General features: G+C 30.9%; 1 protein-coding gene across 1 annotated transcript; it reads left to right on the top strand.

Moving 5' to 3' along the window:
- The first annotated feature begins 1,364 nt into the window (after positions 1-1,364).
- LOC122609143 (probable rhamnogalacturonate lyase B) lies at positions 1,365-5,316 on the top strand. The gene is made up of 15 exons (XM_043782201.1): positions 1,365-1,406; positions 1,509-1,630; positions 1,713-1,772; positions 1,863-1,982; positions 2,066-2,185; positions 2,310-2,451; positions 2,586-2,756; positions 2,859-3,014; positions 3,123-3,229; positions 3,311-3,401; positions 3,490-3,631; positions 3,813-3,969; positions 4,050-4,166; positions 4,245-4,371; positions 4,964-5,316. Exons 1-15 carry the CDS (start codon positions 1,365-1,367, stop codon positions 5,213-5,215), a joined length of 1,926 nt encoding a protein of 641 aa, XP_043638136.1. The 3' UTR covers positions 5,216-5,316.
- Positions 5,317-14,456: the final 9,140 nt, after the last annotated feature.

Genomic DNA, 14,456 nt, shown 5'->3' with positions numbered 1-14,456 from the left:
TCGTCCTCCTTGCATTGTGCTTTCTAGTTATTAAGACATATATACAAAACTTTTGTGAGAACCTTTAAAAATAATGTAAAACATTACATTTTTGTTAAATAAAAAATCAATAACAGATTAAGAAAATGATATGTAAATATGTTATTGTGTTATTTTAGAGTTTGATATTGTGTAAGATAGTGTGTATCGAATAAATATTCAAATTTATGTTTGTGGTTATAACTTGACCGAATCATCGACTCATTTTGGATTTTATTTTGTTATGGGCATATTTTGCTTATCTTGTCCTAAGCATTTTATTTTGGTATAAGCATATTTTGTTTATTTTGTCCTGAGCATTAGATAATTCAGGACCGGCTTTTGATGCCTCCCTTTTAGGTGTATGCAATTCTTAAAAGCCACTTTCCACTAAACAAATGATGGCTGTTAAGTAAAGGGAAATATCACAGTCATTCTTGTTTGGACTTTGGAGCAACTTATTAACAGGGATTACATTGGTCATTTAAAAATAAAATATAGTATAAAAGATTTTGATATCAATTGGACATTTTACGCACAAGAGTGTTATTCTACGGAATTGCTTAAGATAAAATGTGATGGATATTACGAAAAGTACTACGATATATAACCAAGTTTGGAACGTTAGCATATCATGAATGAACATACAAGAGTTACCAATATGTGTCGAACAGTGACGCATGAATGACTTATTGATGCCATAATGGAATGCCATATTAAATACCACGTCAACACATTCGAGGGTAAGTTTACAATTCCCTTATATACAATATCATAAGGAAAGGAAATGTAAATGAAAATAATGAAAAAAAGAATAAGTATTTAAAAAAAGAATAGATTATATTGTTTGGTACAAAATACAAAATTTGAATTAATAATTAAAATTTGACACATATAACATCGTCAAAATAAAAACAATTTTTCCCCATGCTCTACGATTTGTAGAGATAGAGAGATGGAACCATTCCCACTTTTCCACTCTCAATTTCATTCTCTCGTGCAATCAAATAAGAGAAGTCATTCTCATTCTCTTCCTGTCCTTTCCATTCCATCGAACCTCACGCCCACAGTTTAGGAATATTTCTATTGTACTTTCTTACATTAATAAACCTAGCTAGTTAAACATAAAATATAAAGAAATAGTAAGAAAGGCAAAATGCTTAAGAAACCTCTGTCATAGCTTAAAGCAAACTGCTTATGCATTTACCTAATGCATCTTTTGCTTTTTACCAACTCTAAATAACTAAATACTTACTCCTTGGATTATACGGTGTATTTAAGCTAACAACTCGTATAAGATTTTGGTAAGAACTTACATATAAACGATAGTGCTGGAAACGGGTCACATGACAACCAAGGGAGTCAAGTTGCATTTCCGGAAACATCATGTATGTCATTGACAGTTGAAATTAGAACAGCTTAGTACATTAGAGCGTACGAATATATTTGACAATGTCTGGAATTTGAAAGCATTAATATTTTAATTGTAGGCGGTTGTCGATAATGGCATTGTTCAACTTACTCTAACAAATCCGGGAGGATATGTTACAGGCGTAAAGTACAATAATCTTGACAACGTGCTTGAAAGCCATAACGATGAATCTGATAGAGGGTAACAAATATATACTTCTAGAGCTAGTTACTAGCAATAATTATTTTATAAATAAATCATTACTTGGGTTTCTTTTGTATAGGTATTGGGACCTCGTTTGGAGTCCGCCTGGAAGTCCTGGGACGACTGGTACTTTTGAAAGGTACTTTCTCGATCCAGATTCAGTTACCTTTACCTTGGTAAAATAGCTACAAGTTTTAGTAACCTGTAACCCTCACGTACCGTACATCAGAATTGAAGGAACAAGTTGTGAGGTTATAGTGGAAACAGATGATCAAGTAGAGCTCTCTTTTTCAAGAACATGGGATTCCTCTCAACAGGGAAAGCATGCTCCTTTGAAGATAGACAAAAGGTAATATATACGAGTATCTTTTAATTCTAGTCTGTAATAAGGCATAAAAGGATAATGATAATAATGATAGAAACTGAATACAGGTTTATCTTGCTTCGTGGTTTGTCGGGCTTCTACTCATATGCAATATATGAACATTTGGAAGGCTGGCCTGGTTTCAATCTTCCTGAAACCAGGATAGTATTCAAGCTCAGGAAAGACAAGTATGCACTCATCGATATATTAATATAATCCACTCGTTCATTTGGCAGTTGATTTAAAAGATTTGAATGGATGGACAAATAATTATCAACTAAATGGATTAATGGACATATGTTATCTTGGTAGGTTTCACTATATGGCGATGTCTGATGACAGACAAAGATACATGCCTTTGCCTGATGATCGATTACTTGACAGAGGTAAACCTTTGGCTTATCCCGAGGCAGTACTTCTAGTTAATCCAGTAGAACCCGAGTTCAAAGGACAGGTAATTATAGGTTTGATTCTGTTCTGGTACTACTTACATATATAGGTGTAAGCCTAAGCATTAATTGGTTAGCCAAAATGTATCAATACTTGTTTCAATATTCTTTTGTTCATATGATGCTATATGGTATGCAGGTAGACGACAAATATCAGTATTCGTGTGAAACCAAGGATCTAAAGGTCCATGGATGGATATCTACAGACCCACCCGTTGGATTCTGGCAAATTACACCAAGCAATGAGTTCCGAACAGGCGGACCTACCAAACAAGAGCTTACTTCTCATGTTGGTCCAGTTAATCTAGCTGTAAGAGTAGCTGCAGTTTTCATATCAGCAACTTTCTTCACTCCATATTAAGTTTTAAGAATGTAGCTCACATATATGTTCCTTTAATTTGATAATGTGTAGATGTTTGTAAGTGCTCATTATGCTGGAAATGATTTGGTTATGAAGTTTGGAGAAGGGGAGCAATGGAAAAAAGTCTTTGGGCCAGTTTTTATGTATTTGAATTCAACCCCTGCAGGACAAGATCCTCTTATGCTTTGGGAAGATGCAAAGAATCAGGTATCCGCAGATTTGTTTTTTATGTGTTCATCTTTGTTTGTTTGACTTAATTTACCTCTGTTATATTAGAAGAAAAAAAGATCATTGTTGATTTTTGGTCATTTTCAGATGCTAGATGAAATTGGAAAATGGCCTTATGTTTTTCCAGCTTCAAAGGATTTTAAACAAGCACACGAAAGGGGAACAATTAAAGGTAGATTTTTGGTTTATGACAGGTATGATCTCTTTTCACAACAAACTGAAAAATGTACAGAGATAATTGCAGGAAGTTTGATTATATATGTGTAATTGTGTAGGTTCATTAGTGATGAACAGATTACTGCAGATGGTGCTTACGTAGGACTAGCTCTCCCAGGAGAAGCCGGATCCTGGGAACAAGAAAATAAGGTGAGCTTCATATATCATCAATGCATTAGAAATTAGACACAATCTTTCAATACCAATGTTATAAACGAAGAACGCGTTGTCTTGTCAGAGCTATCAATTTTGGAGTACAACGAACGAAGAAGGCCATTTTTTGATTGAAAACATTTTGCCTGGCACATATAATATATATGCTTGGGTGCATGGGTTCATTGGCGACTACAAGAACTCTACGACCCTCATGATCACAGCAGGTTCTCCATCTAAATTTCATAGCTGGTAAAATGGATGGCAGTCCAAACGGGTTGGGCCAGGTTTGCTTAACTGGATAAAATCTATTTGGTTATAAGCAATATAAAATAAATAGGTCAAGATTGTTTTAGCAACTTAAAACCAACAAAAAATTTAACTAACAATTTGATATGTTTTGACAAGGTTGTGATATAGATGTTGGTGATCTTGTTTTCGAGCCTCCAAGAGATGGTCCAACATTATGGGAGATTGGAGTACCTGATCGTACTGCAGCAGAATTTCACATCCCTGATCCAGACCCTGTTTTTACCAACCCGTTTCTCATCAACGATCCGAACAGGTTAATTAAAACTAAAACTTGCATTAATATCAGAAATGAAGAAAAGATACTAAGATAATTGATTTAAATTATTTGAGCAGGTTTAGGCAGTATGGATTATGGGAGAGATATGCTATTGAATACCCTAGTTCAGATTTGGTATTCACAATTGGCGAAAGTGACTACCAAAAAGATTGGTTCTTCGCTCAAGTAACTAGGTAGGCATATATGTTTGCCTCTATAGTTCATAAATAGGAGAAGCATATAAACTGATCATGTTTATCTTCACTTTGTAGAAAGAAAGATGACGGCACATATGAGAAAACGACATGGTCAATTAAGTTCAAGCTTAACGATGTGAATGAAAATGATACTTATATGCTAAGACTTGCTTTAGCATCAGCACATGGATCGGATCTGCAGGTAATTATAGCTTAATTACTTGGTTAACTTAGCAGCTTTTGCTATGCGTGTGCTAATATTGATGTTCAAAATATCCTACAGATACATGATTTTTGGAAATACAATCAGCATACATAGACTTACAGTTTATTATCAACTATGAAAGTTTTTACTGTAAACCAAAAATAATAATAGGGGTCAACAACTGCAGACCTTACTTTCTTTTGTTGATTTTATGCAGCATACAGATTTCATATACATATTTAAAAAGTTTATAATGGCATTAAATCGACACAAATTTCTGTTTATATTCACTTATTCAGAATCTATATAGGTCCTGGTTCAGATAAAACAAGTATTAAAATAATGTGAATAAAACAATCCCTTTTTCTTTGCTGAAAATAATTGTGCATCATAAAAATCTTACTGTATGAAGATCTTATCTTATTAGTTTTACTTTAATGTTTGTTTTATGATAACCAGCCCCTATATACATTTACAACCTTATTTTTTTTACACATGTACTTAAAGTAGTTCAGTTTCAAACAAATGTGAATTTTCCAAGTCATAGAGTCCCAATTACCGGAAACATGTAACAAAAATTTTACTTTAGGTACGAGTTAACAATCCAAAGACGGAGCTACCGCTATTTTCAACAGGAATCATTGGGGGAGACAATGCAATTGCAAGACATGGGATACACGGGTTATATCGATTATTCAATGTAGGCATATCAGGATCAGATTTGAATTCAAATGAGGAGAACATCATTTATCTGACACAAGACAATGGAGGAACACCATTTCATGGAGTAATGTACGACTACATTCGTTTAGAAGGGCCGCCGCCTCCTTCGTCGATTTAAGTGTATCGCCTTGTAACTTAACCACCAACAATGGTATGTATAAAACCTAAAGTGTACACTCTCATTCATTTAACCTCAACTAAGAAACATAGCATTATTGATCGCCCAAAGTTTGTTATTTAAAATATCTTGGTCACTAGGTTGAGATTAATAACTAGATTTCAGGATCCAAAAACTACGGAGGGAAGTTTAGATAAGCAATGACGTATATGATACAATTGACCTCTAAGACGTCATGTAGAACTCTTTCACTAATAACTAAAGAAAATATACTAAAAGCGACATGTTTCATAAAAGTATTCGTTAAAATTTAATAATACTTTTCATATTAGTTATAGTATCATTTAATCTAGATTCATTATGATGAAATATATATGATTTATGATGAAATACTATGATCAAAATTGTGAAATGCTAAGTGGCAATCCACAATATGAACGGTTTCTATAAATTAACTAACTCCATTTTTTACTTTTTTTTTTTTTCTATTTAATTTCATGTTTAACTGCAATAATGGTCTTAAAGTTTTGACATTTTTGCAAAAATAGTCCTCGTAGTTTCTCAACTTTTGCAAGTTAATTTGTTTTTCAAATTGACTAGCATTGATAATCCTTAAATTTGAAGCTTTAATAACTTTTAGCCTTTTAGGTTATACTGATATAAAGTCAAATGTTTTGTTGTACCATCAAAACCAAGAGTCAAACAACTGTCTGAGCTTGTATGAGGTATTCTTTAGATTATTCCATTTGTTAATTGTTATATTCTTTTAAATAAAATTGTCGTTTTCATTCATTTTTTGTTATACAATTTATTGATAAAGTTAATATGTTGTCGGGGTTTATATATGTCCTTTAATTTCTACGATAAATCGTATGTCGTTTTCATTTTTTTTCTGTGTGTTCTACGCATAATAGTATATTGTTATTACGTTTTAGTTTATTTCTTTTTTACGTTTTGTAACGTTTTCATTTAATTTTTACTTTTTGCAATTAATTATATATAGTTTTACATGTTATTGCATAAAATAAATGTAATAATTCCAACGCGACACTCGACTAACTTTTCGTTTTAACTACACGATATTAATAGAACACTAGAGAAATGTGCCGGCTCTATGATCATTTTACGAATATTCTATATACATACTAGCTAAATTAGTATCATCTCAATTAATTCAACCAATTTGAGTATCATTTCAACTAATTCAACCAATTTGCACATACTATGACTTAATTAATCTATCAAACTTCATTTTTTTTCAACAACACATTTATTTATAATTAATTTATTACACCAAATATTTCAACTATCCTAATTAAATATAAAAGTGCATGAACTTAAAAACTCTAATTTTGCCAATGATGGTCAGCTTAGCTGGTCAGAGACACTCCCGATTTATTCAAGGTCTTGAGTTCGATCTTCATGGATGGATGGTAAGTCTTGAGGTTCTTCCCTCTGAATACTTGTAACATCTCATGGTCAATATCTCTTTGTCTAGAATACGTGCAAGGCTTCACCATTGTACTGTGAGATTTCTTGATGTTGTGTACCTACCGAATGTCAAACGTTAAGGGGAATCGAAGGCCGGGGAAAGCCTCTACCATAGTAACCCCACACTAGTATCATACTTTATCTAACATGACCAATTAACTTTGTTTATTGAATTAATCAAACATTTCCAACAAACTAATTTAACCAATCTCAACAACTCCCGGTGCATGCTTAATATATATTCCCTAAAAGAAACAAAATGTCATAACGAACAAAAGAATTAAAAATTTATAAATGCAAGAACATATACAAATAATATTAAAGTCTGCATATAGCCTGCACACTGGAAGAAACATTAATAAGCAAGAAGAGGGAGGAAACTAACTAATATACTTCAAACTTGAAAGAAACACATATTGATTAATCAAAAGATTACATATATAAGGAATAACACATATGGTATTGGATTTATTGATTTAAAATTTATACACATTGGAGCCGTAGAAAAAAGGTTCATGTGAGAACCATTTGAATTAGAATAACCATGAAAACTTTTAAATTACAACTTGATGTTCATATCTAATTAATGATATATGTGAAGAAATTCGTGCATATATGAATATATCAAGTTATAACTAATATTACTCATGTAGTTGATATGTCAATACTTTTCACATAAACCTTAACCTGGAGTCGTATAATAAAGACATAAATGTTGGGTAAAAGTAATTAGAATATAAAATATGATATTATTTTAATATTTGATACAATACATTTTTGAATTATACTAGAATGGTACCTACGCGATGTGGCAGTGTAATGGTGGTGGTCGCGGTGACAGGTAATGGTGGCATGCGACGGTAGCGATGGCGGTGGTGGTGGCGGCAAAGGCGAGTAGTGTAGGTTATTGATATAATGTAGTTTTGATAAATTGTTGAAATTTCATTACTGAATGGAAACTTCAAATTTAACAAAACCTTCATTTATTTTATAATATAATGATAGAAAATGCCCGCGCGTTGCGACGGTGGGATGTTGGCGTGATTGGTCATAGAGTGTGATAGGTCATAGGAGGTGATAGGCCATAGAGTGTAATAGTCAAATGCCTTAGCCGTACGGGCTTCGCCCTCGGATTTAAAAATTCATTAAAAGTATATCGAATGACATCTCTAATGAAAGAGCATGAAAGTTTAAGCACCCATATAATTTTTATAATTTATCAATGTACGATTTTTGAGATAAAAGATTTTGAATGAATTAGAGAAATAAAATGACTTGTGGATGAGATAGGAAAAAAATGAGTTGTTAAAATTTGAGGAAAAGATGAAAATATGAAAGTTGAAAGTTAGGGGAAATTGATGTATGATACATTATGCTTTATTATGTATACATGAAATTAAAAGTTGAAACCTTATTTATTTTATAATATAATATACATATAGACGTAGATATAAGATATTGTGATATGGTAAAACTTTTGGAACGATTTTTGTCATATTCGGGGACGACTTTTGCTGTAGTCAAACCTCACTTTTGTTGCAGTGTATTTACAAGTTACAACCCAGCCTTTTAATTTATTTGAGATCAAGTATTTTACGGTTTTTCAAGAGTCTTAATTAAATCTGTTTGAGGATTACAGTTTTGAAACTCCTTTCGGACCGGTGATAAGGGGTATGGGTGTAGTCGGTTGGTTTTATCGGCAAAAAGCAACGGCTAGAATCGGCAGTTTGGCAATCCGATAGCACATGCATCGGCTTGTATCGACAGGTTTAATCGGTAAGTTTTGGCAAGATACATCGGCTAGTTTTGGACGATGAAAGTGAACGTTGGGCAAGGACACGTGGCAAGTTTGGCTGCCAAAAATGCATATGGGAGTGTGCTTATTTTTTATATTTTTTTATACTTTCCCCTCTCAAGTTTTTTTTTTTGCCAAAAAATCGGCAAATTTACCATTACACCATGCCTTTTGGTTAGTTTTGGCTAAAATTTGGCTAATCCACATGTCACTTTTCTATTGGCTCTAAACTTGCCAAAACTTGCCAATTTGCCAAGACATTGGCATTACACCTTTGCCCCTAAGAACCAAACTGGTTTCGCTTTAATGTTAGGGAAGTCTCCATGTGAATCTCAATTCTCAAATTTTGTGTTATGATGGCTTTTCTTTCTCCGTTTCACAACTAATTACTAAAGAGAGCTTCTAACGGTTAAGTCGGCTCACCGATGAGGGTTGTGGCCTTGTGGGTTTTTTTAAAAATTTTTTTACAAATGGTTGAATAATAATTAAGAAAATTAAAGAGACGAGAAAGTAATGATGTATTGTTGGTAGTGTGAGTTGAAAACAACTTTAAAAATGATGAGGTAGATCTTATATGGTAAATTTGATGAAAAATGACATATATCACCATTAGAAGCCTTTTCGTACATTACATTCGCAAATTAAGTTACATGAGAACAAACGGTGAATTGAATGAGATACCTAAGCCGTTCATATGATATAGACTAAACAAATAGCAATATAAATGAGTGCAATGATTCATTTGAACACAATGTGATCTCCCCGATGTAGTTTGTCGCTAATTTGATCTCTCGGATTTGGTTTTTTGTAGTTTAACGTACTATTCTCTTTTCTTCTATATATAGTTATATATATATATATATATATATAATATACAATAAGATATTTTAATTCACCTTCTAGGACTATATATATGGTACGTGTAGGCAAGTTGATGAACTTCTCATGTATTAAGAATATTCAAGAGATGACCTTTATCTATTATCGTCTCCTATCTCTCTCAGTTTTGAGTTTCTACATATTTTTTTCTACAGGTTAATTTATATATACTTTCATTCGATCACTTTAATTAATGTTATACAATCGTTTAGTATTTTTATTTCTAATTTTTCAATCCTTAATTTAAGTTTTTGATAATTTAAGTTTTTTTTTTCCAGAGACGGTAATGGCTGCTCCAGGAGTAAGCCTAAGTTTTCAAAAAAACCATGTATGTGAATTGTATTGATCATATTTCATTTCATTCATTTCTTATATATAATTTAAAGACCTCACAGAATCACGATATATACGTACATTATATATCTAAATAAGTCTGATGAGCTTGACAATCTTTAGCGTAGGGTACATTATATATATTCTATTTAGTAGTATTTGGCAACCATGAATTTGTATAAGCTTACGGTTTCTCAAACTTTTTTTTTATAGTCTAATTAGTTTCAATTCAGACGTGCTAGAGACAATTTTAACTAGCGATTTGCTGGACCTCGAACCAGAAATATCTTGAGATGAGGAACCCAAGATTTGAACCCGAAACCTTGTGAAAAACTCACATCCGCGATTCACATAGTAGATTTAGAATATACATCTGACCAACCCATCTAAGTCGAGTTGGTTCCCTAATTAATTATCTTTAAATTGGTGTGATTCCCTAATTTAAGTGGATGTTCAAATGTGTGATAGGTGTTTATGATTATTACGACTTTTTGTTGAATAACATATGTACCTTTGACACCTTTGTGTTTTGGTGCTAAAAAATACTACAAAGCTTAGGATGGCGGTAAAAGGTTAAAAACGATTTGGACCGCGTGTATATATATATATATATATATATATGCGAGTATATAGCTGGGGGGGGGGGGGGGGGACATTCTCCAATAACCCAAACAACAACTAAAAAACATCATACACTTTCAATAAAATAATACTAAATTAACAATACTTATATATATATACCCATGGGTTATTTATCTCAATTAAATAATTTGCTCTCTGGCGGTATAGTTGGGAGTTTCTCCTACTATTAGGTATTGAGGGTGAGAGGACTCTCTAGCACAGATCTGGTTAAGACAACGGAAGTTAGATCCCCTATTACAAGCAAATGATCCACGCCTTTAAACATATATATAGATATAAGAATAAATATATAATATTTGTTTTTGGCGAACAAAAATAATTTTGATAACAAGCCTTTAGCAAGAAGTTAACTAATCATTTTAATCACTTTCTATAATGTCTGTTTTGGAAAAAGAAAAGAAATCTTTGTGATGTATATGCTTATAGGTTTTGAAAAAATTACACTTATCATATCTACTAACTTAATAACTTGTGTCATATGCGGATAAATTAAAAAAATCAATTTAATATACCAAAAAATATATATGTCATGTAATGTGATGGTAGAATAATATATATGAATAGTTATGAAGTAATATTTAAAATTTTTAAAAATAAAATAATTTCTGATAGAGTAATATAAAAAATAAGAGTTTAATTAAATATGATCTCATAAGTTAATTAAATAAAATACAAATGATTAATAAATTTTTTTTTTTTGTCTAATTCATCTTTTTGATACTACGGTTTACGCTCATTGTTCGATAGGGGATCAACTTTTATCTCTTGATTCCTATTTCACGTATGGATCTAATTCATGTATATGGATGAATGTTGTATTTAAATATGGCTTTTATGTTTTGTTTGGGATAATTTATTGTAATATAATGAATTTATATTTTGTTTTTTCTTTTAACAATTAGTAATTGGTAATTAGTAGTTAGCATTCGACACAACATAAATCCACAATGATATTCAATTGGACAGTATGCAAAGCTCGAACCACATATGTCTGGGATGAAAATCAGGATTTTTCGAAAACCCCTCACTAATCCTCTCCTACATGGCGAGTTACTATCAGTCCAAGTAGCATCTCAAAATATTATTCGAATTTTATCAAAATCGCATCCTTTCTGATCTTTCTATTACGGATTACTTATTAGTTTTCTGCGCACTCTTTTTCCTTTTGGGTTCTCAAACTATTGCAACTTTTTTATGTCATATCTCGTATCATTACCATTATTCAAATTTTGTCACATCACCACCCCGTTCAGGCTTTTTATTACATGTTACCCATTGGTTTTTTTTTCATACTTTTTTTCCATTTAAGTTTCCAAACAGTTTATTGCAACTTTTTTATGGTCATATCTTGTACCGTTATGTACCTTTATTTGGTTTTTGCAAACTTTCTTTTTTTGGGTTTCAACTAATATAATGAAAATTTTCATTTAACTATTTTTTTTCTTTCATTTGTATATTTTTGGTTTATTGTGCATATTATATATATATATATAATATGTGAGAAAAGTGAGTATGAGGCTGTCATGCATTCAACTTGGGTTAAAAATCCCCTCACATACCAATATTTTAATTTTTTGAATTAATGTTTAACCCCCATGATTTTTAGGGTTTAAAAAAAGGTATGTGAGAAGTTTTTCACCCAACTTAGGTGCCTAACATCCTCATATTCCCTTCCCTCATAATATATATATATATATATGTATGTATTCGATACTAAAAACTTTTAATTGCGTTTGTGATATTGTTTTAATTTAATATATATTTCATATTGTTTAAGTAATAAGTTAATGTATATAACAACACATCATAAGTAACAAAATGTAGTCATAATAATTGAAACACCACAAAACTCAGACGGAAACTAATGTTAATTTGCCATTAAAAAGTATATATATATATATATATTTTGAAAAGTTATTTTGAGAACTCTTTTTTTTGCGAGAACTTTTGAGAATTTTTCTAATCAAGCCCAACCGATGATTATTCTTTACATGAAAATTGTTTTTTTTTATCGTTTTCTGAATAACTTATGTGTAATTTTGAAGTTTATAATTGTGTGGAGGCATGAATTAGCATCCGTTATACAAATTATGTGGAGATTTGGATTCTTGATTACATGTGCACGAATATTGCTATGATTACATGTGATCGACTTGTATACATGTGATCATAGCAATATTTATGCACATGTGATCAAGAATCTAAATCTCCACATAATTGTATAACGGATGATAATTCATGCTCCACACAAGTATAAACTTCAAAATTACACATAAGTTATTCATAAAACAATTTTCATGTAAAGAACAATCATCGGTTGGGTTTGATTTGAAAAGTTCTCAAAGGTTCTCGCAATAAAAAGGGTTCTCAAAATAACTTTACCCTATATATATATATATATACATATAGGTTCTAGGTAAAATAAAACAACTATTAAAGTAAAACAAATAAAACAATAGGTTTCTCTTTACTGAAAATCACCGTGCATCATGAAAATCATCGTGTATCAATTGTTTCGTGAATCTTCGTGCATCAATCTAACCATGATCTAAGGGTCAAGATCTTGTCTTATTTGTTTTACATTAATACTTGTTTTACAATACCCAACCCTTATATATATATATATATGAAACAAATTATCAATTGCTCGTACAAGATAATTTTTAATTAGGTGGTTGGAGATTCAACACAAGTACTATAAAATAACACAACTATTTCAAAACGAAAATTGAGGGAAATTATACTAGTTGTATACAATCTTAAAAATACTTTGGTGTTTCACAAATTATATCCTTTACACAAGTCTCTAAGTGATGCAAAATTTAGGTTCGAGTTTTGTTGAGGGCACAAGATTTTATCCTAATTAAACTTTGTGTCTTTAGATAGTTTAATTAAGCATTTTTACTCCTAAATGTATTGAGGATGAAGGGACTCTCTAGTATGAATCCGGTTAAAATAACGTAAACTAGATCCTTTGTTGCGAGTAATTGATCCACACATTTTGATAAAAAAATAAAAGCCCTTTATATAAATGTGGAGAGCCAGTGACATGTGAATAAAAAAATATTGCTAATTTATTTCTTTTTCTAAAGAGTTAATAATTAATTAGGTTTTAGTTTAAATAAATCAAATACTAAAATAAAATAAATAACAAATATTTCTTCTTTGTGATTGTATAACAGATCCTTCTTGTAGGTTGTAATGAGTAATGGCATAGTGCAAATCGCTATATCAAATCCAGGAGGACATCTCACAGGCATACAATACAACAAAATCGACAATTTGTTGGAAGTAATGAATGAGGAAAGTGATCGAGGGTAAAACTATTATTCGAATTTTTTTTTTTTTAGGCAATTATTATTATTATTATTATTATTATTATTATTATTATTATTATTATTATTATTATTATCTAACTTGACTCATAGCACTATTTGAATACTAAACTTAACTTTAATATAAACCAATATTTTGATTTTCTTTTTTTTTATTTTCTCTTTTTATTTTATTGGTCCACATAACATTATTTGTAAACATTTGTTTGTAACTCTAATAATACTCTTTCGGTATTTATTGATAAAATATTATAAAGAATAAGATATTTAAATAAAATAAGTATTAAATAAATCCTTTTTCCGGTTCGTAATGAAAAAATAATAATATTGTAAAATCCATCTAGTGGTTATTTCAACGTTTTTGTTTTTACCTATCTCACTAGTGTTGTTTTTGCACCAACTGGCAATAAAGGGTTCGTTTCTTTTTTTAGTCATTAATTGCTGAGTGTATTAAGTGACTGAATACATTAAGTATGTCTGTATGTATTAAGTAAAATATATGTAGTTAACGGTTATTTTTGTTTATTAAGTCAAAAAAGAAACATGAAATTTGACTGAATGGTTAAGTTCTTAACTATTAAGTTTATTAAGTTAAAAAAAAAAAGCAGGGTATTATTCTAGCCAAAAAGTTTCAAATTCTCCCCGCAAAATTTCCCCCAAACTTTCTTTCATTTTTACGGTTCATTTGGTTAGCCAAATAAATTCAAAAAACAGTAAAAATTTTATTAAAAAAAGGTAGAATGAACTCTTATCACTATATAAAAAT

The sequence above is a fragment of the Erigeron canadensis genome, chromosome 7 (assembly GCF_010389155.1).
Source record: "Erigeron canadensis isolate Cc75 chromosome 7, C_canadensis_v1, whole genome shotgun sequence".
Classification (NCBI taxonomy): domain Eukaryota; kingdom Viridiplantae; phylum Streptophyta; class Magnoliopsida; order Asterales; family Asteraceae; genus Erigeron; species Erigeron canadensis.
Note: the sequence above shows the minus strand (reverse complement) of the source record. Positions and strands in the feature narration are given on the sequence as shown.

Coding starts and splice junctions, on each gene's coding strand:
- LOC122609143 (XM_043782201.1), top strand. CDS start 1,365: ATGACAACCAAGGGAGTCAAGTTGCATTTCCGGAAACATCAT. Junction 2,452..2,585: donor AACCCGAGTTCAAAGGACAG/GTAATTATAGGT, acceptor TATGGTATGCAG/GTAGACGACAAATATCAGTA. Junction 3,015..3,122: donor GGGAAGATGCAAAGAATCAG/GTATCCGCAGAT, acceptor GGTCATTTTCAG/ATGCTAGATGAAATTGGAAA.